The 21,275-nt window shown below is 35.9% G+C and overlaps 1 protein-coding gene across 12 annotated transcripts in view; it reads right to left on the reverse strand.

The window, feature by feature from the left end:
• The window catches only part of SYNE1 (spectrin repeat containing nuclear envelope protein 1), a 286,948-nt gene that overhangs the window by 62,321 nt on the left and 203,352 nt on the right, over positions 1–21,275 (reverse strand). For 9 of the 12 annotated variants that reach the window (XR_002433840.1, XR_002433841.1, XM_021382260.1 and 6 more), the window contains 15 exons: positions 19,965–20,156; positions 15,601–15,735; positions 14,891–14,997; positions 13,374–13,524; positions 12,500–12,634; positions 12,193–12,351; positions 11,336–11,545; positions 10,146–10,247; positions 7,752–7,871; positions 5,690–5,890; positions 4,827–5,000; positions 4,292–4,423; positions 1,851–2,047; positions 534–666; positions 2–184 (listed from right to left, as the gene is read on the reverse strand). Coding sequence is in view for 10 of the 12 variants with exons in the window: in XM_021382260.1 (XP_021237935.1) it covers positions 2–184; positions 534–666; positions 1,851–2,047; positions 4,292–4,423; positions 4,827–5,000; positions 5,690–5,890; positions 7,752–7,871; positions 10,146–10,247; positions 11,336–11,545; positions 12,193–12,351; positions 12,500–12,634; positions 13,374–13,524; positions 14,891–14,997; positions 15,601–15,735; positions 19,965–20,156 (2,331 nt within the window). In the remaining 2 variants the exon portion in view is untranslated. The remainder of the gene's footprint in view (position 1; positions 185–533; positions 667–1,850; positions 2,048–4,291; positions 4,424–4,826; positions 5,001–5,689; positions 5,891–7,751; positions 7,872–10,145; positions 10,248–11,335; positions 11,546–12,192; positions 12,352–12,499; positions 12,635–13,373; positions 13,525–14,890; positions 14,998–15,600; positions 15,736–19,964; positions 20,157–21,275) is intronic. The other 3 variants (XM_021382266.1, XM_021382257.1, XM_021382258.1) reach the window with 2 other exon arrangements.

Below are 21,275 nucleotides of genomic sequence, written 5' to 3' on the forward strand. Positions count from 1 at the left end.
CCTGGTGCAATTTCTCTTGTACTGCTGGGATTTGTGTGAGCAGCTCCGTCCACCGACTGTCAATCTGGGACAATCCTGCACGCAATGCTGCTGTATCTACCTTCTTCAGCCTGAGGAGCTGGTTCCCAGTACTCAGGACAGAAGATTTCTGTGACGATTTAGCATCCACTTCTTTCGAAAACTCCTATAAGCAGAATCATTTTTGTGGAAATAAGCAACTACCTGTACTTAAATCTTAAATCTCAGAAAGCTAAGAATATCTTCATTTCTCTTTAAAAATACAGTCTTTCTATTAGTGTTCACCAGCTATACTTCACACAAAGAGAAAACAAAAACTGTTTTCAACCATAAAAATAGTTCAGTTCTGAATGTGCAAACACATCAGCTTTTGGAAGGAAAAATCACCTGAAGAAGTAATTTCTTTTTTTTGCATGCTCTTCTTCTGCAATAAGAAAAAGTAGAACCATATGATTGCTAAGCTGTTAATTTGTAATCTGAGGGAAAATTCTGTCCTAGGTCTATTAATGACTTACCAAAAAGGAATTCAGGTGGTCTCGGACAGTTTCCAGTTCCTGAGGAACTGTCAGAGATTGCTGGCTCCAGAACTCAAGTCGCTCTTTTGCAGATTGTAACCAATGTGTCAGTTCCATTGATTCACTCTGATACCTGTAAAGATGTTTACAGAAAACTACAACTGTCATTGCCACTTCTTGCTTCCAAAAGAGTAGTTTCCTCCGTGCATTAAAGGAAAATATCCTATGTCAGATTTTAAAAATACAGATTTTTTCTTTCCCTTACCAAATTTCAGAAAAGTATGATTTAATTTTTAAGTAAGGTAAGGTACCAGGCTGTTCATATTTTAACCATTTCATCCACAGTTCCTACCAGTGATGACATTTTACCTTTTAGGAAAAACTAAGTCTAATGAAGAGCTATTAACTAGTTCATCAACCTATTCAGAGGAGCTGTAACATTGCCCCAAGCCATACCACACAATCGCTTTTTCTGCTTCCCACGAGAAGGCTCAGTCTTTCAAAAGCTTCAGCATGTGTCATCTCAGATCAGAAATTTAATGTTTACTTTTTTTTTCCCCAGAAACTATCTCCATATCATTCCATATGCTAAGTAAATGTCGGAATGAGAATGCCCTTATGCAAACTTTAAATATATAATCATTTTATGTATTCCTCTTGAAAGGTTAGTGAGCCAACAAGCCAGGGACATTACGAATAAAGAAATCTTGTACATCTCTTAGACACTGCTAAGGGCAGACAAAAGCTCCCTTCCCAACATGCAATGACACAGGACCCCAAGAATCCAGCAATGGCAATACCAGATTGTGCTGAGGCTACTCATGCTACTTAGCAAAGAATATACTCCTTCTCATCACTCTAAATGGAAAGGGGGACTTCTGATTTAGTTATATAAATAAGATATCTTCTGACTTCTTCCCACCAATTGTTATCAGGCATGTATTTTATCGTAAATAAGAGAGTATGATAGCACTTGTATGGAATAGAATTAGGATATTTTAGTGTAGTCAAACCACCACATGCACTTCCAAGAACTTTTCTTTAAATGTGAAATATAAAAGTTCTGAGTTCAGAATAAATTTGAGATCAACAGTGTAATTAAAGAAGCTTATACTGTTCACTACATTAGCATTTAAGGGTGACAGAGCACTGGAACAGGCTGCCCAGAGACGTTGTGGAATCTCCTTCTCTGGAGATGTTCAAAACATGCCTGGACACTTTCCTGTGCAACCTAATCCAAGGAACCTGCTTTATGCAGGTGAGTTGGACTTGATGGTCTCCAGAGGTCCCTTCCAACCTCTATGATTCTGTGATTACCTCGTCCAGTGCTTCAGTATCGTCTCCAGCCTGTGAAGTTCCTTGTTAACCTTGCTGGTGTTACTTAGCCAGTGCTCTCCCAATTGGTTCAGCTGACTTTCAAGATCTGAGCAGCTAACAGAAAAAAGTAGCCTTTTCCCATCATCCAGCACCTGGTATAATTTAGGCTGATATTCAGTCAGGTTAGATCTCAGATGCTGTAATGACAGAGGAGAGACAGTTAGCTCTGCAAGTTCACACTGCTACGCTTTCTCAGTATTTCATTTTCTTTTATTGTGTTTTGTAGCATATCCAATGTTACCAGTGCACATCACATTTTTTCCCTCTCTATAACTCTCTGAGACCCATGAAGCAGTTAATCTGCTCAAAATTTGAATGTGCTAATACAAACTCCTCATTTCGGTATGTCTATTAGTACACATTGTACTGCTGAACTTCTCCCTAGTGTAGATTTTTTACACCAGAAAAGAACAAAATTCCAAGGAATCTTTGTGGGACAATACCACTTATGAGTCAAATTGATTAAAAAATCAGAATGCAATCCTTCATATGCTGAAAATCCTACTGTAATGAAAGTTAAAGATGCTCATTATCAACTTATTAGCAGAGGCCATAATTCAGCCCTTCAATGTCCATGTTCATCTTGCAGGTCACCTAATTCTCCTCCCTTTACTGATCTACCCTCCAGCTATAAATGACTACAAAAAAGCTCAGCCACCCATCCAAATCCTAGAAGCCACTCATTATGTCGCAAGTAAGACACTAAAAATCAGAAAGGCTGTTAATACTCTGACCCTGAAACCAACTTGACCAGAGACAGATTTCACAGAAATGGTGACTTCTGGATGGATAGGGAATTTGTACACTTGGGTAAATGGACATGCCAAATTCTGCCAATATTATAACTAAGCCTGGGCACAAAATGTGCATGCATTCCAAATTTTAATTTATGCTGAAACAGTCTGAAGACAAAGTATACGAAACTACCAATGTTACGGTGAGAACATAAACTTTCTATCACACTTTCTATTTTCTCTTTCAAGTAAATAGAGCTTTGATAGATTAATAATTTTTATATTATATATGTGTCTAAATGTGTATTTATAACATTTGCACACATATAAATGTGTAAGCACTAGACAGTAACATAAGAAAATTTAATAACATCCATAAATTAATTATGATTAATTTTAAATCTAAATGTGGTCGCAGAGAGAGGAAAAGATATTAAAAGTTATTTCATAGTAGAATCTGAGAATCTTGATTGACACCTAATTTATAAAACCGACAAGGCAAAGAAAAGAGGAAAACACAAACAATACCTAGCACTAAACAAAACCAATACCAGAAGATAACTGCCCCCACACAATATATTTCTTAAGTTCTCCTCATAGCATTAAAAAAGCAGAAAGCCATCTGGTAAAAAACAGCACGCATAGTAAATACAGATTAGAAAATAATGGAAAGTAAATTTGCAAGAAAAATGTGTCAGACATCTTTCTGAAAACAAAACAAGAAAGTCCAAAGTAATTTGTATATTACAAGACACACAAAAAAAGCACTGGATCAGAACTTGAGAACAGACTGAAAAAAAACAGGAGGTGGTATAAAAATCTGTATTTAAACCACTATTATTGCAGGTGAGAAAGAGGAGGATAACTCAAGAAAATGCAGGCTGACTAACTTAATCTTGCCCTCTAGAATGATCATGGACTCAATTTCCAAGAACAAAAATAAGAAAAAAAGCAATCAGGAATACTCAGCACAGATTGGCTAACTTGACTACCTTCTCTGAAAAAATTACTCTGTGGATGAAACTCACTTCAGTGTGGCCTTTGATACTGTCTCCCACAGCACCCTCCTCTGGAAGCTGAGAGTGAAGGCTGGAGAAACATGGCATAGCTTACACTGCTGGTCTCAAAAAGTAGTGCTCAAAGGCTTACTGTTTGGCTAGCAGTCATTAATGAGTAAAGTACTCCAATGATTGTTGATATTGGAGTCCAAACATCTTCAACATCTTATGTAATGGCATGGATGATAATAGAAAGCATTCTCTTGATAAATTTGTGGACGGCACTAATATGTGGGGAGTGATTGACACATACACAAAAAAAGGCAGACTCAGAGTCCAGAGGCACTTTGATAAAACTAAAACCTTGATAAAGCAGGAACCGGAGAAAGTTCAAAATGAAATGGAAATTCTGCACCTTGGGCAGAATCACCTTCTTTCTAAGTACAGGCTAGGATGGGAACAGCTGGTGTATTTAACCTTGCATCTACCATAAACATGGCATCACTATGAGGCAAACAACAGCACTAGCCATCATTAGTAGGAATGTGGTCAACAGACTTCTGTTATTTTTTTATTATCCCTATCTATATGGTGCTGGTAAGATCATATCTATCACCTGTCTTTTCCATACAGACTAACTAAAAAGTACCTGAAAAAGTTTAATCCGTTCTGCAAGCTTGTCCTCTGTCTCTTCCACCAAACCAACAGTGGGAATGTTACCTTCGACAGACTCCAGCTGTCTGGTAAGTTCCTGGTAATCTTCATCCAGATGCATCCAAGTCTGTAGGTACAAATATCCAAGTGTCTACACTTTTTATTCCTGAGTAAATTTCAAATGTATTACTTGCTTTCTTGATCTCAAATACTATAGCTGCACTGGTGTGAACGTACAGAAACAGCAGTAAAAAACTCTTATAAATCTACAGTAAGGCACCATCTCTTCATCAGGCATAGCTTTTGGTCAGAACATACTTGTCACATAAAGCTAAGCAGTTCTTTCAAATTTAGAGGAACCCAATTTGTGTTACCTGAAGTTCCCAATACAAAAATCACATGCTGTCAATGAATCCCTCATATATACAAAAAGTACAACTGACATCCATCAATTCTGTTCAGGAAACCACTGTAGGATACCCTGGTAGTAGATTACAATGGACATGCAGAAAAGAACAAAAAACTCTTACCTCTAGAACGTATTCCAGCTCCACACCTCGTTTATGCGCCAGCTTTAATACAGTTGAAGCTTGTGTCATTAGTTCTAAATGTGATTGAGTCTCCTTCAAAAGGGCAAAGCTAGTCATCTTTCTAAAGAGCGTCTCTGTCAGGATCATGTGAGACTCCAACCCCTGAAAATATTCCTGATGGAGAGGGGGAAAACAGAATAGAGGAAGGAAAGTGCAATTTTTATTCAATTCATTACTACTAAAACAAGACCTTAAGACAATAGCATTACAACCAAGTATCGGCAGATATAGAATTGTAAACTTTTCCCTCCAATAACAATTCAGAAAATCCAACGCATAATACAAAAAGGACAATTGCCTTTTTATATAAAGAAAGAGGTTATTCTTTACATGCAAATTCAATCCTTTAATTCTATAAACAAAAGTAGCTTAAATGAGATATACACCATTTAAAAATTCTGCCAAATCAAAAAACGTGGACTTGCTGCGCACAGTCTTACTGTATTTTGTGGGTGCTATTAGCAAACTTAAATTTCCATTGGATTTGGAATATGCAATATTGGATATTGGAGAGATAGATGAAATTGATATGTAGCATTATGGCACAAGAACAGGAATTTGTTTTCAGAATGGAAAAGCAACTATAATTCAACTGGGTTTACCTGCAACAGAGCATTTGAAAGTCATTTGGTCAGAACAGTTCATTAATTATAATTTAAAATACAGTAATTTTAATTTATCTTGATTTAACACCAGCTCACTATTCAGAAAAGGTCCTGAACGTTCAGGAATGAATGACTAGCAATTTACTGCATAGAACACTACAGTCATTATCAGTATTGAAATAAGCCTCAGTTTCTTACCTTATGCTTGTCAAGTAGCGACTGAACCTCTTCCTTAGAAGCAACAATCATTTTCTGGTCACCATCCATCTTCTCTTGGCCTGTTTCTACCAGATCAGCCAGGTCCTGCAAAGCCCGTTCATACTGCCTCTTAAGAGCCAGATTCTGGTTCAGGTCACTCCGTCTGGATCCAATTATCATCATCACCTCATCATACATATCCTTGGAGGCAAAAAGCATCAATGATGATCCTTATTTCTTACCTTATTAGTCTACATAGCAGCCACTTTACTGTCACTGTATTCTGTTTCTTTCAATGTTAGTATAATAATAATAACTATTCATAGATCAAAAAGACTGCACAGATACAGCAACTTAAATGGTAAATTAACTAATCAGCATTTAAAGAGAGAAAAAGTAAGCAGCACCTGCAACTATTTCAGGGGCATGCAGGGAAAAAAGATAGCAGAATCCCAAAGACTAAGTAGCAAAGGAGTATGAGTCCTCTAAAACCAGGTAAGTGTGGCAGCACACTGAAGATGGTGTTTATGTTCTGCTTCTTATATTGTAGTGTGTTCTACTGACCCCCATCATGGCTACACAGAGCACAAGCATCTCACAGTCAGGTTTGTCTTCATCTCCTGCTTCAGCACAGAATGAGATCTGTGCTGTAGCGGCTTACTGTTAGCAAGCAAGGTACATACTACCTATAGAAAAAAAACAAACTAAGCCCAAAGGAGTAAAGAACAGAAGAGTACAGTGCAGAAAAGTGCAGTTTAAGAGTACAGTGTAAAAAAGTGTAGCATATACTTTCACAGTGTGCCCATACTGTCAAATGCAAAATGAGTCAGTTGGAAGAACAAGTTCCCGTTGCTATTTGTCAACTTGCATACATCAACTACCGAAGTGAGAACAGCATACAGATGTTTTCTTCACTTGAGCAAGACTATTTATTTGTTTGGATTTTGAGAATTATATTCTCAGAACAGATGCCTGATTGTGAGGATACGATCAGAGTCACGGTGGGCAAAGACTTATCCAAGACAAGCCATACAGAAATAAAGAAAATAAAATATTTCCAAGACCATCCAATGCTAGAGCAAAATACCCACCGTGGGACTGCTGCCTTCTCTACCAGGTTTAAGGAGAGAACTGCGCAAAATGCAATGGTATAAAAGCAGAGAGAAGGCTTTTCTGAAAATTGAGTAAAGGGGATTGGGGTATCTACTGACAATATGACAAGAAAAAAAGCAGGAGGCTCTAGGAACAAAAGGATAAAAAACTGGGTAAAAAAAAAACCCTTTTACACAATATTATATCATTCATTTTTCATTGAGATCACTGTGCTGTTAGCTTACATTTACTGTCCATTTGTATCTGTTCTCTTTGCTTTAAAATTACTATACCATTATAAAGAGTAAAGTTCAGTCATAAATCATCTCTTCATCTTTTACTTTCCTAGTGAAAGCACTTCATGAAAGTGCTCAAAAAGGGGATTCAGCAGCCTTAAACAAAGATCTGCATCAATTTTCACTTAAGTGGTAGGACACAGGATATTTGAAACATGTGTGCATGAACAAGAGAATTTTTTTAGTTTAGCATGAGGGTCATTCTTGTGAAAGCAGAACATTTCCAGTTTCAGGTCACAATTACCATTCCCCCTTCTTATCCTACCCACCCCCATCTCTCCCTCGCTGGGGCTTTATTTTTAAAATGACTGATGTGAGATAGAGCTTAATCCCAGATCAATAGAGTGATGAAAACAGGGGTCAACTTTCAGCAGAAATTTGTGTTTACACAATTAACTTTGTCCATTTGAACAGAGACTCAACAAGAGCCGAAAATAAACATGTTTTTTGTATGTTGTTATGATTAATATTGATAATAGAGATGTTATATAAATAGACAATTTGTAAAAGCTGAAGTAGAAAATCTAGGGGAACCAGGCAGAAAGATATAAATCTATATTAAATGTTTTTAAATACATATTCCTCAAATGCTTTATAAGCAACAAAAAGAAACATACTGATACCTTGCATATCACCATACAGCTGTTTTACAGGATGGAACTTATGAACCTTACCTGTAGCTTAGATAGCTCTTGTGCAGAAGGCTGGTCTATTTGTAGCTTATCTACACTTTTCTTTAAATCATTGATTCCAGCATCTAGTTCCTTCAAACTTTCTTCTGCCTGCATTATGACCTGTATTAGAAAATTACATTATTTAGTTTGAAGGTCTAATAACGAAACTGTAGCTGCCAGACATGAATATTCTTTTCTGTTTTCTGCCTGAAGTATTCATCAGTCCTTTTCATATGGTGAATCTGATGAAATTTCAGAGGATACTACAGAGTATTAATTTTAAGTTGGAAGGGAAACTGTTTGTTTGTTTTTTAAAGTGAAATACAATGCAGCTTTTTATATTATTTTTTAATCACAAACTGTTTACTCTCTTTTATACAAAATCTCGCTGCGAAGTTCCTGTTATTAATTATATAGTTTAGGCATAAAAGGACTATTCTAACATCTTCACTGAGGTGTTAGAATTATTATTAGATTTATTTAGATTATTAGAATTATCTTATTCCTGTCACAGCTGAGCACCAAGCAAACATCTGTCACAGCAAGAATCCTGCATGACAGCAAAAGAGCTTTGTACTGTTCCTTTAGAGGACCAGAGTAGGGCTACAAATTATACCCAAAGAAAAGGACCTGTACACTCCCTTTTGCACTTAGAAAGCTATAGCTTAAGCACATAGATTGGTGTTTACAAGTATACACAGGTGATAATTCAATTTTTTTTTCTTCAGCGGAAGCTGCAAGTAAAACAAGCTTTTTCAAACTAAGAGGTTTCTGTTGAATTCATGCATGTAAGTTAAAAAATGTAAAACAGACTCTTGTTAAGGTCTCTTCTTGGAAGCTACATATCCATATGCTTAAACTATTCATAAGAGTAGGTCTCCTGACTTCCATTAACACAGAGCTGTGACGGTGCAGTCCTTGCCCCAACAACCAGTTTGGTTTATTATGCCCAAGGCCTAGTGCATGCAATGAGATACAAAAGACCTTGTCCTTGGGACTAACAAAAATCAAGGTTTCACCACTGGTGCTCAGACATCTGGTAAAAGACACCTGGCTCAACAGAACTAATTCTAAGTTGCATGGCTATGAGTCAATCATCTTACCTCATAAATAGCAAGCAGCCTAAAAACCCCTTGGAGAGTTCTTGCAACCAACTGGCTGCACACCAGAATCTTACCTTGAGTAGGAACATCTCTCAAGGTGCACAGAGATTCACCCAGGATGTGATGATGCCTTGCCGACAGATTTATTGTTTTTAAGCTATATTAGCCTCACTAATATTTGATCTCAGATTCACTATGCACCCTCTACTCTCTACGTACTAAAGAGTCAAGAATATCTAGCCCCTTTGAATCTTGTTATGTTGCTGTTATCACTGTTTAAATTACCATCTTACACTTATTTATATCAATAAATATCTTTCTGTCTTCCTCTTACAAGTGTAGAGTGGATTGTTTTAGTCTTCTCCCATGACAAGAGCATGGACAACATAGTCACTAAATTTATGCCTCATTTACCTAAGTTACTTTGCTGATTAAAGGCATTATTTCTATTTTCCCAATCACATCTCAAACAAAATCCAATGCTTTTAAATTTCCAAGTTTTATCAGTCAAGGTAGATTATAAGGAAAAAAAAAAAGAGAGATTAATTTGCTTTTGCCAGTTTGTTGTTTTCTTATTTGATAGTTATACTAATAATATAGGAGGTAATTTTTAACAGAATTTCACATCATGAAAAATAGTAAAGAAAGACACAGTGTCACCTCAAGTTATACATGAGACTTAAATTTTCTACAGAATTTGATTATCAGATATTTAAAACCCAATATTTCTGACTAGTTGAAGGATAAGTCTCTTCTTTCTAGACACCTGGTGGTACCAAACAACAGTAGCTCTTGGGTAACGAGAAGCCTCTACGAAAAGTAGCCCCTAGCATACTTAATTCTATTCTCTCGTTGGCAAAACAGAAACAAGGGAAAAGGATGTATTTTGTCATATTTTTTAACTAATAATTCATCAGGCAATTCCTGATAAAGAAAAGAGAATTATTGTCAAGATACCAATATAAACCAGTGGAGAAGAAATGGACTTTGATTTTTAATAAAGTAAAGCAATCAAATAATTTTAAAATAACTTTAGGCCTTCTTTGGTTACATGGAAGTTATCTTTCTTTTACGTAATGTATGCATAACCCCTTTAACTGAGGATACAGAAAGATGCTTTGTGTTTCTTTTCAATTATATACATACATATAAATATGGAAATACTAATACACAAATACTTGATGTGAACTCATACATTTTCCCATACACAGCATCTCTAGCATCCATTTATACATTAAAGAGAAAGTTTACATCTTATTTATTTTGTCAAATAGTAGACAGTTGGTAATACCTGAATTTGTTCTGTTTCTGGTTTCTCAACTGCCTCTGCTAGTTTCTGTTGTACCAAGTATTTGCTATCAGCCAGTGAAGTGAACAGGAGCTTCATATCATTCTATGGGAGACATCAGCAACAAAAAATTATAGTGAATCACTGCACAAAATAATTCAAAAATATTCTAAATTCCAAAAATTTTAAAGCATTACAATGCTACAATGTCAGCACTAAGGCATAAAACCTATTCAAAACGGGAAGCATCATAATTATCCAATGCAAAAAGTGTCACATTGCTCTAAGGACATAACTGGATACGTGAGCAAAAAGCTAAAGCAACTACTACTCAAAATATAACCTGTGAACACACTTTTGCTTTTCCTTCTGAACTAGAGGAGTGGGTTAGTTTTATTTAAAAGAAATGTTAAAGAACTTGAGCAAATAAAGAACATAATAAACAAGGCTTTCACGCATTACAGGGCTAACTACACATTACAACTTTTACCAAGTTACAATTATTATTTTTTTTCCATATATTCATTCCAACCAAACTCCTAATATTAGTAAAATTGAAAATAATCACAACAATTTTTTTCTAAGACTTTCAGCATTATAAAGGTGGGCATTGTTGAATTTCTTTTTTGGCTGTAATTCATGCCTTTTCATTAAAACCATATTGGAGGCTTTACATTTTAAGAACGGGATAAAAGCCGGAGGCCAATTAAGATCTGAAAGTATTTCTGAACTCTGAAAAGATCTGTAAATGCATACATTTCTTCACTTTTTCTGGCTTGACATGTAAGTTCTCATAGAGTAATGGGACAGCTCAGTGGTGGTCAGAAAGGCAGGAATCAGTACTGTTTTTATTTTATCTCAGCTAATGAAAACTGTGTACTCTATCGTATATGACATCACAAAACTTTGAATTCTAAAGTCGCTTTCTTTTGGTGGACAGTACTCAAGAAATTCAATTTATTGTAATGTCAGCAAGGTGAGAAGGTATGGGATGAATGATCCTTTCTGTCTAGCAAGGAGTTTAAATTTTGGATAATGATTGGGGGGCACAGCCCTAAGAGTTTAATTTTCAGAAAGTCCTGTGAAAACTTGTCTCTCTTTTTGGAATCAAAAATTCTCATTGCTTTGAGAGTCACATTCTTTATGTTCCCATTTTACATGTAACCTTGTTATCCTTCCGATGGACATCATACCTTAAAGGTCAGTATTTGCTGGAGCCTTTCTTTCATCTGATGGCTTCTCTGGTTTACTACTGACTCCAGTAAGGTCAGTCTTCTCAGGAGACAATCCAAAGTGTCTTCTATAACCTCCCTATTTTCACCATTCTCAGGAAATATCTGAGTGAATAAATTCTTGTTCTTATCCATTTCTTCTGTTATCTCTTTGATTTCTTTGGCAAGAGACTGATTTTGTAGAAAACAAAGAAACAATTAGACATTCTAGAAAGGAATCAAGTATACTGTCAAAATCACAGTCAGTTTTGCAGTGAGGTAGTAACTTTTTAAAATTGTTAAAGACAAAGTTATGCAACTGACAATATAATTTTTGACAGTAAAAACCTACTCTGAGGAAAACAAGTGATAAAACAAGATTATCCTGCCCTAATGATCCCTCCCCTCTGAATAAGGGGCTCAGAAAGAAGTACATGTAGCTTCTGCCTTATGTTAACTGCTGCATGTAAAAGCTTTTCTCTCTCTCTCAACTCTCATGTTAATGAGTTTGTACTCTTTCTATTTCCCAGAGCTTTCCTCCCCCTTGTTTACTTAATTTCAGTTTCAAAAGGGTGGTGTCTGCTAATGCTAAGAAAAGAAGATAAATAGTCTATGCTTAATTCTCTTCTGACTAGGCAAAATTTGGGTCAGATGCTGCTTTCTAGAACATTATCTACATGCTCAAGAAAGTTACTTCTAAAGGCAGCAGTATACTGCAATTACAGAGAGATAATGACAGTGACATGTTATTTAAACAAGCTTCTAAAATTTGCTAAACCATGACACAAAATGCTGCCTTACTGGCAGTTTAAAGAAAGTCCAATTCATGGATTCTTTACCTCTTGTTTGCAGAGGTATGTTTCTGTTTCTTCCTCTGGCAGCAGAGCTGTAGCAACAAATACCTGTTCTTCCACACCATCCAGCCATAAGGAGGTAGATGTAACTCCATCATACAGCTTCTGTTCAAGATGCATACTTTCCTTCTCCACTCGTCCAGCCTGGGTCAAAAGAAAAAAATCCAGAGAAAAAGTACAAGATACTCTCTCTAACTTGGAAATGACTAGATTTCCTGTTGGGAGCCAGAGGAGTTTTGACTGTAAAGTGAGATCTGCTGTAAAGCCAATGTAAAGACAATTGAAATGTTACCTCAGATGACACATCTTCAAAGGCCTGATTTAATTCAACCAATACTGGTGACACAGATGATTTCTCCTCATCCTGTCCATTCTCCTTATACAAAGGCAGTCCAGAAATCAGTCTGTTTGGTCTGCTATAGAGCTGCTGAGAGAGAAATAGTAATCAAATTGCTTCTATAACATATAGGGCACAAAATTCAGCTACACAGACTCTACTCCTGTATGAATACTTTGTATAAAAGATTAATCAACAAGAGATTCAATTGAAGTGCAAAATAAGTACCTGCATTTTTTTTTAAATTATTATCCAATGAATACAATATATTTATATCATTGCAATTTGATTTTAATATCATATAAAGAATATTGGGCCTGAGACTTTTGACAATAAAACACAGGATGTACAGGTCTTGGATTGTACCCAGTTTAGTTGATTAATCCCTGTTTCTTTCAGTAAAAATTCTGTGGCTAAAATCACTTGCTTCTTCGTCAGATACCAACAATTGTCAAAGAACAAAAATTTACCTAATAAGCTCAAACTGAAAATACCAGCTTTTTTCCTAAGTTGTCACCAGAGTTCTGGTCAATTTTAGAAGGACAATTTGTTACAGAATTGTCCTCAATTACATAAGTAGATCAAAATTTTGTCTAAGCCCTTCTTCCTTTCAATTTCATTCACTTATAGCAATGCAATTAAAATCACTGAACAAAAACAATGCTAGTGCAAATTTTTAAAAGCTTTTAAAAATGACACAATAAGAAAACATTCCATCTACTTTGCATTATCAGCATCAGCTTAATGCACTTGCTGTGCATATACTATAACTTATGTTGTGATAACTCCTTTCATAGAGAAAACTGAAAGAGAAATTGAAAATAACTACCAGTTGTTCTTGTTCCAGAGTTTTCTGGAGAAGCTTCTGCTTGGTATTGAATTTGTGGTTCAGGCTTTCCCACTTTATCTTCAACTGTTGTTCAGGTGATGACTTCTCACCTTCCAAGCAGAGTTCTTCAGAGAGCTTCTCGGGCTTCTCACTGTCATGGGAAAACACAAAAAGTTTTAACAAATACAAAAGTTATAATACCGTAAGGTGCTCATTTCCTCTTTCATACGGAAATTCTACATTAAAGTTAAGAGCTACTTTTTAAAGTTTTTCCTTGTATTTGTTTGTTTCTCCTGGTATTAAGACAAGCCTGATTGTAACAGGAAGTTGTCCCTGGTTGATGAAGTAAAATGTATTTTCTAACATGCTGTTTAGAGTCGTGATTACCCTGATTAAATCAGATCCCCCAAACTAGGCTGAAAATATACTGCATTGAAATGCAACCTTTAAACAAGTTTTACTTCAATGCATGAAATAAAACAATATTTTATCTGGCTCCTTCCTCCTCTCCCCTCCTGATATGCAAGAAATACTTCGATATTTTAGTCAAGCACAAGAGGTAACCTTTGGTAAACAGTGAATTAAGTTGAGCATTTTCTGTTTGATTACTTTTTTCCTGTAATATACCATAAAGTCACAGAGGGAAGCCTCAGACAGAGGGAGATTCAAGTTAAGTACTTTCTAATATCATAAGAAGAAAACATATTGAACTATCAAAAATGCTGAGGAAAATAACAAGTGCTTTCTCTATGCATAAGTCTTGGTTCTCCTGCCTCATGAACCACCTTCATGTTCTAGACTTTGGTACTGAAATTAAGGAAAAATTAAAACTGAAGGGTTAACACTGCGCCTCAATTCTCAAGTTGATAATCTTCATCCCAGTTTCCTCTTCCAAAGACCTGGCCCTTGCTGCTCCCTTGAGGTCTGCATTGGCAGTAAGCAGCTATTTTCTTCCACCTCCTCTAAAGAACAGATGAGTCTTTTAAAGACAACTACTTCCCCGGAATGGTTAACTGTGCAAGAAAATCTAGAGCAGAGATGAAATTCAAAATACACCGGGCTACAAAAAGAAAAACATTCTCTAACTCAAAGCAAAATAAAGTTAAGCAATATGTATCTCATCTGGGACAATTCAGTTACAATGACAAAATAACGATTTTGTTGTTGTTTTTTTACAGATATCAGCTATTATTCACATACCAGTGCTGGACCAGAAAGCAATAATAACTAATCCACTACTTTTCTAATGAATCCTAATAATTTGCAATTTTAACGTGACTCTTAATATTAAATAGAAGTAAATAAATGCTGAAAGAGATCTATTAGCACAAAACAGTTTGTGTTACGATATTAAGAGACCTCTCAATTATAAACCAGAACTCTAGTATCCTAGGCAATATATAAAAACAATAGAACAAAAATTAGAGGATTATATATGGAAGAGGGACATAAACACAGGAGTAACAAGGGATACAGTCAAATAAATTTATTTCACAGAAAAACACATTAAAACATACCTTATACATAGGCCTTCTGGAATACCTTGCTGTGTCAGGATTTCTTCTCCACGGCATGCTACTGACCGAAGCAAATTCTTCTGTTCTTCTAGCTCTTGTTCCAGCTCCTAACATAGCAAACAAACCTCAAACAGACTGTTTTCACCTTGAAAAGTTATGCCTACGTTTCATAACTGTCAAGAAAAGAACTGAAAAGAAATAGCTGAACTATTTCTGATACAGCTTACTTGATCACCTGAACTCGTAACAAATCTACACCCAGGGAGACAGAAAAATTGGATGCACAAAATGAAGTGGATTGTTGAACTAACTGACTAATGTCCTGCAGTTCCTGGAATCTAAGCCAGTGAGGATGTCTGTGCATCACGAAAAATAATATATCATGTGATGCATGTATTTTTTGCTACTATAAAGACAGTATTGATTAATACTTTGAATAAACACCATCATCTCGTTACAGTAGCTTAAAGGACTAATTCAATTTAATTACACTGATACACAATGGAAGTATAGAGTGAGTGAATGAGTCGAACATAGACATACAGGATGCCTAGTCTACCTAGCTGTTACAGAGGTAACAGATGCACAATGACAGGAACAGCGGACAAGGAACAGTGTAAAGAAGATTTCAGTGGAAAAAGTTAATAAGAATGTCTCAAGTATATTGTAAAATATAAGTTAAAGATGGGAGTAAAATGCAAAACACCAACTTTCTGCTGCTGTAGAGTGCTCTGCTGTTGCTGTGATCGAGTAGTCCTTGCTTGTGCCAGCCATTCTTGGACACTGGGACTTTGTGAGGAAACCAAGTCCAGATTGCTCTCCTCTTTTTCTTGTAGTGATCCCTGCTTTAAGAGAAAGAAATATTAGAACAAACAAACAAACAAAAAAGCTCTTGTATTGGTAGCAGGTCCAGCTCACCATCTGAAAATAACACATACAGCCATCTTCCACCTCTCATAAATTCTGAATTCAGATTTCTGACAATCACTACAGTGAAAGAATGCTGTTTATCATTCTGGTCAACATCTATTTATCAATAAGCACATAACTGTATCTGTGGTTGGCAGAAAAGCAGAGAAGCAGTGAACAGCAGATTATGGAACATAAACATATATAAGACAAGTATGCGAGTAAGAAAGTAAGAGAGAAAAAGCACAATGTGTTATATCAGGAGAACAAAAGTGAAAGACCCTTCACATTTCTATCATGTTTTTTCTAACATGAGTGATTAGACAAGCCTTCTGCATAAGCACAGCAAAAGCACAAGGCTTAGGATTTCCTAAAAGTGATTTATTAACTCCTTCAATTCTGAAATCCATGTTCATTGTAAATTTAAATTATTTTAGAAACCAGCATGATTAAATGTAGTGATTTCAACACATAAGACCTATTGACAGAGACAAACCTGTAGGTCTGGCTACTTAAGTCAACACATATTCCTGGATATGTTTAATGCTATTCTCAGGCACACAATTACTACTGAGTTTGCACATTTTTTTTTTTCCAAGCTTCAAGCACTAAAGCTGGAAAGACCAGCAGGGTTGAAGGTGTCTGAGGAAACTCTCTTCCTCTGTCACTGGTGTTCCTGACACTAGGCACATTAGCAGCGGAATTGCACCAAGTAAGGAATAGTTAAGTGTCAATAGTTTACGGGCAGGTTCGGCCCGGTTCCGTGACGAATGGGGCGGGGGACCCACAGACCCACGCCCCAGGAAAGGGAATAGGGAAAAAAAAAAAAAAAGGGAGGGAGATGGGCCTGAGAACAAAACAGCAGCAACAATCTGAGGAGAAACAAACTAATTTACTAAATAAGATATCGGAATGCAAAATCCGATAAAGAAAAGAACAGGTTTCATGATCTGCGAGTTTTTATCTTTCCCTCTGACCGGAAAACGGTAACAGGGGAGCAAAGTCCCCTGGAGAATGTAGTAGTCCTCCTCTTCTGAGATGATGTTATGATGTGGAATACCGATAACCAAAAAATCATAAAACCATGACATTAAGTATAAGGTTTCATTTTTAGGAGACAATGGATTTGAAAACTCCACATGGAATTGACAGGACTGATTAAGGGATATGAACTGTACAGGGAACAAAATAACTAAACAGGTTTGTAGTGCTGAAAAGCACCATTTGCCTTTTCTCAGAGATAACTTTGTTTCACTAAGGATCCAGTTTATGGGTGTTCAACTCAGTCTGTGGGTAAATTGTGATAGTTTGTTTAGTAGAGAAGAGAAAAGCTGACATGGTTGGAATGTAAACAGTAGTGTATACATGCTATCAGATTCGGGAAAGAAAATATTATCAGAGTGATAAAGAGGATCTACTTTTTTTTAATGTAATTTTTGTAAATTTAAAAAAAAAGAAATATTCTGTTTCATCCTATATACTCCAGGGAAAACTTCTGTTCAACTCATAAATTCCTTCAGAGAATGTCCCTAGTTTTCCATTGCATTTAGGCAGACTGATTGACTTCTCTTAGATTTGGAATCTCCTCACCTCTGAAGAAGGTTTAAAAGCTAGAGTATTGTAGTTACATTAAGACAAACTGTAGTCCTGCAGTTCCCACAGTAGTAAAGAGTACAAAAGGGTTTGCAGTTCTGTAGATGCAACAAGGTTCTGCAAATATGCTATAACACATACTTTCTAGACCAAAATTATTCATGAAAACACTTTTATAATTCTACAGTCACAGGATATATATACTTGCATTTTCATTTGAATTCTGTCTGAGGGAACATTATTAATTCTCCTTTAAATAGGGAAAAAAAAATGTTTGAAGCTGTCTTTCCTAGGTGTACCTACTGCAACACAGAAATAATTGGCAATTCCCCAAAGAAAACGGTGATAAAATGCATATTTCAAAGGAGCTCCGCATTGTGCTAACTTGGATCAGACATACTATTTTTTGGGGAAATTGCCTTTGCCCCCCTCCCTCACACTTCGTTATAAAAAACAGAACTTTTTTTTTTAATGCAGGATCCTTTTTATTTATCTATTAATAAGAAGTATATTTTCATTGTCCCTAAGTAACAGATGTTAGAAGATAACAATACAAGGCAATGTTTCGTATGTCTTCCAAACTGCTTGAAAAATGCTGCATTTGGAATCAGTGTAGTCTGGAACACCTCTACTTCTGCATGTTCCTGATTATTTTCCCTCCTTTATTTTATGAATAAAATTTTATGACTTTTTTTTAGATCATTAATGACAGCTACGGTTATCAGGAAAGCTGAAATTGTTCAAGGAAATTACAGAATCTTACAATGGCTACTAAAAAACCTTTTGCCACCGGAATAACAGATTTGAAGAAATTCTGCTTGCGGGCAAATATAGCTTGGTCTTTACTGTACTGTGGTCTTGTAATGCAACTTCAGAGCATTTCCTGGGTGCAGGCTTGTCTATGCTTCTGGGAAATTACAAGGCTATAGCATATCTAAAGAATAAAGTGCACGTTTCTTATATGCATGACCAACAAAGCTGTTATCATGTAATGTTTTTCACAGTTAATAACAGCTAGAAATTAGAGTTAGTACCTCTTTGTTTATCTCACGCTCAAGAGCATCAGTCCATAAGAAATATTTTATGCCTGATTGTTCGGAAAAAAAAACACTGTAAGAAGAAGGGCTTGAATTCAGGAAGACAGAGGCTGCATTATATATTCCAGCTGATTGAGAAATTATAATTATAATGTTAATTAAATATCCTCTTCTGATCCAATGATCACTTAGAACTTCCCATTTGAAAATGTAGATGTTTCACTGCCTAAATCTATTTTCTTCCATAATACCTAGGTGAAGTCTAAAAATACCTTGCTATTTAGAAAGTAAATTTTGCATGCACATAGTATCTTAAATGAGTCATATTCTGCATCTGGAAGTTATTTTGTTACTATTCTAGATATTAGGAAAACACCAAAAAATCTGCTTTATAAGTTTAAGTAAATTAAATCACACCATCATATCTAAAATACAGTGGCAAAGGTTAATTTAATTGCATGTAATATATCTGAATACAGTATTATATTCCTGCATGCTATTGATAACATTTTTCACTTGCCTAATACATGTAATAATAACATAACATTGAAGACTGGGGCAAATATCTTCTTTTTGTCCCTCAATACAGATACTGTTCTTGGGTCAAAATATTAAGCATATTGTGTATTGCCTCAATCTTAGAAGCAATAACAATAAACACCTAAGGTTTTTCCTTACTTTTTTTGTTTCCTTGGTTTTGCTCAAGCTATTTCATAGTTATAGTTACCCAATGGCTCTGGACTAAAAATAGCACATTAAGTGACTTTTCAAGCTAACCTCTCAGTAGAATTTAATCTGCATTACAAGCCAGAAATCTTTGAAGCTTATCATGTTTAATTTGCACAGCAAAGCCCAGAGAAGTAAACGAAAAGGGGGGTGGAAAGGGGTGTGCCACAGCTGAGCAAGCAAATTCAAAACCAGTAAGTCACATTACACGGCTGGGTTTTGTGCATGTATTCACTTCTCCACATGCTAATTTAACCTGAAGAGTGACTAAAACAATTGTTAAATAAAATTAATCCGTAGCAGTAAGGAAACTAATACTTAGAATAGAAGCATAGAACAAGATTGAGGTTACATGTTTCTACAGTGTTTTGTTTTGTGTATTAGCCATATTTAAAGATCTTTTGTTACTTGATGTTATCTTTTGTGTCAAGCATAATGCATGCATGGAAGCATGTGTTTAGGATTTTTCTTCTGTTGCAGCGAGGGATCCTGCCCCAGTGAACATGCAATCTAAAGTGACTTTGAACAGGAGTATACTCAGACCATACTAATCATCTACCTAGTTTATAATGGTCCTTTAAAGGCAGACAGTGAAGCTCAATAGTTTCACCATGAAGTGGTGCTTGAAATGATAAGCTAAATTTTGCTAGGCAGCTCCTTATTTTGGAGTGTAATTCCATTTACTACTTAAAGATGAATAGATCAAAATAAATCAGTAGAGTATTTTCACTCCTTTTCCCCATTGCATAACACTGCCATGACATCCCTCAAACTCCTGCCCACTGGGACAACTGCAACAAGCCACTTACCTGAATGTTGATCTGTTTATCATGGAGAACTTTCTGCAGCTCCAGAAGACTGCCCTTCAGTGTCCTGAGCTTCAAAGCCAGCTGCTCTGCCTCGTCCTTAGTGTGAGCTTTCCCTTCCATAAGCAAGTTCTCGTTGTGCACAGAAAGCTCTGATAAGGCCACCACCTTCTGCTCTATTTCAACCAGCATGTTCTGCAGCAGCAAAAACAAAGAAGCAAATTCATACATTTTCCAGCATCTCACGTTTTCTGGCAAGGAGACCCCTGGCCTACCTCACCTGCTGCAAAGCTAACAGCAAGTCAATTTTTCATTGCTTTGCTTTCCAGTCCTTTTCAAAGTCCTTATGAAAACATTTAAAAATATTTGCATTTGTCATTTTTGTTTGCAGCCTTTTTTCAAAATAGGTAATTGAAGACTTGAGTTATTTGAAACATAGGATTTGTTGCAGATGAGATGCTATTTATTTTCACATTAATGGTAAATGTGGCTAAGATGATAGTCTGACACCCATAATGTCAAGAAGCAGAGCACACACAGAGTTACTCCTTTCCTCTTCTTCCATGTGCACTTAGTGAAATGCTTCCTACCTCCTCCTATGTGTTGCTCTGGCTGCATTGATAAGCTTCTCGCTGTTTGCTCTTTCTGATTGGTGCATGATGGACTTAAGGATTTCTGAATAATCCTCTTTAATCTAAAGAGAGACTTAAAGTGACAAATCTCTGGCATGTTTATTCTCAAAAGCTACTTTCTTGTTGTCCCATTAATCATTCACATGTTACAGACATGGTGCATATTTTGATCTTCCAAATTCAAAGCTCATACTATTCTTGCTCAAAAACCTAGACTGATATCAGTTTATTTTCACTGTTCATTGAAGAAATGTATGCAGGATAAGATGTTCAGTCTCTGAAATGTGAAAAAAAAAATTTCGGACTTTTCTAAAAACTTACTGTATTAAGATTTTAAAAAACAGCTAAAAACCAGCAGTATTAACACTTTCCAGAGTCATGTTTCCTAGAGATTATATTTAAAAAAAAAAAAACATTACTGCCTTGTTCAAATTCACAGGTATACCATGTGAAAAAGGCTACTTAGTCTCCGTCTGCCTTTTCTCTGCCTAATAGTTTTGACTATAATGATCATACAGTTCTAAGCTTTCCTTTAAAAAATGGAAAAACCCCATTAATTTGTGAATTTGGATGATGTGGTTTCAAATCTTTTCAATAAAAGAAAATGCAATTAATTCCTATGGCAGAAGATTTTCCTCAGATGTTTTGGTATTGCGTTGATTAACATTAAAATCATAGAAAT

This window comes from Numida meleagris, unplaced genomic scaffold (genome assembly GCF_002078875.1).
Source record: "Numida meleagris isolate 19003 breed g44 Domestic line unplaced genomic scaffold, NumMel1.0 unplaced_Scaffold193, whole genome shotgun sequence".
Lineage (NCBI taxonomy): Eukaryota > Metazoa > Chordata > Aves > Galliformes > Numididae > Numida > Numida meleagris.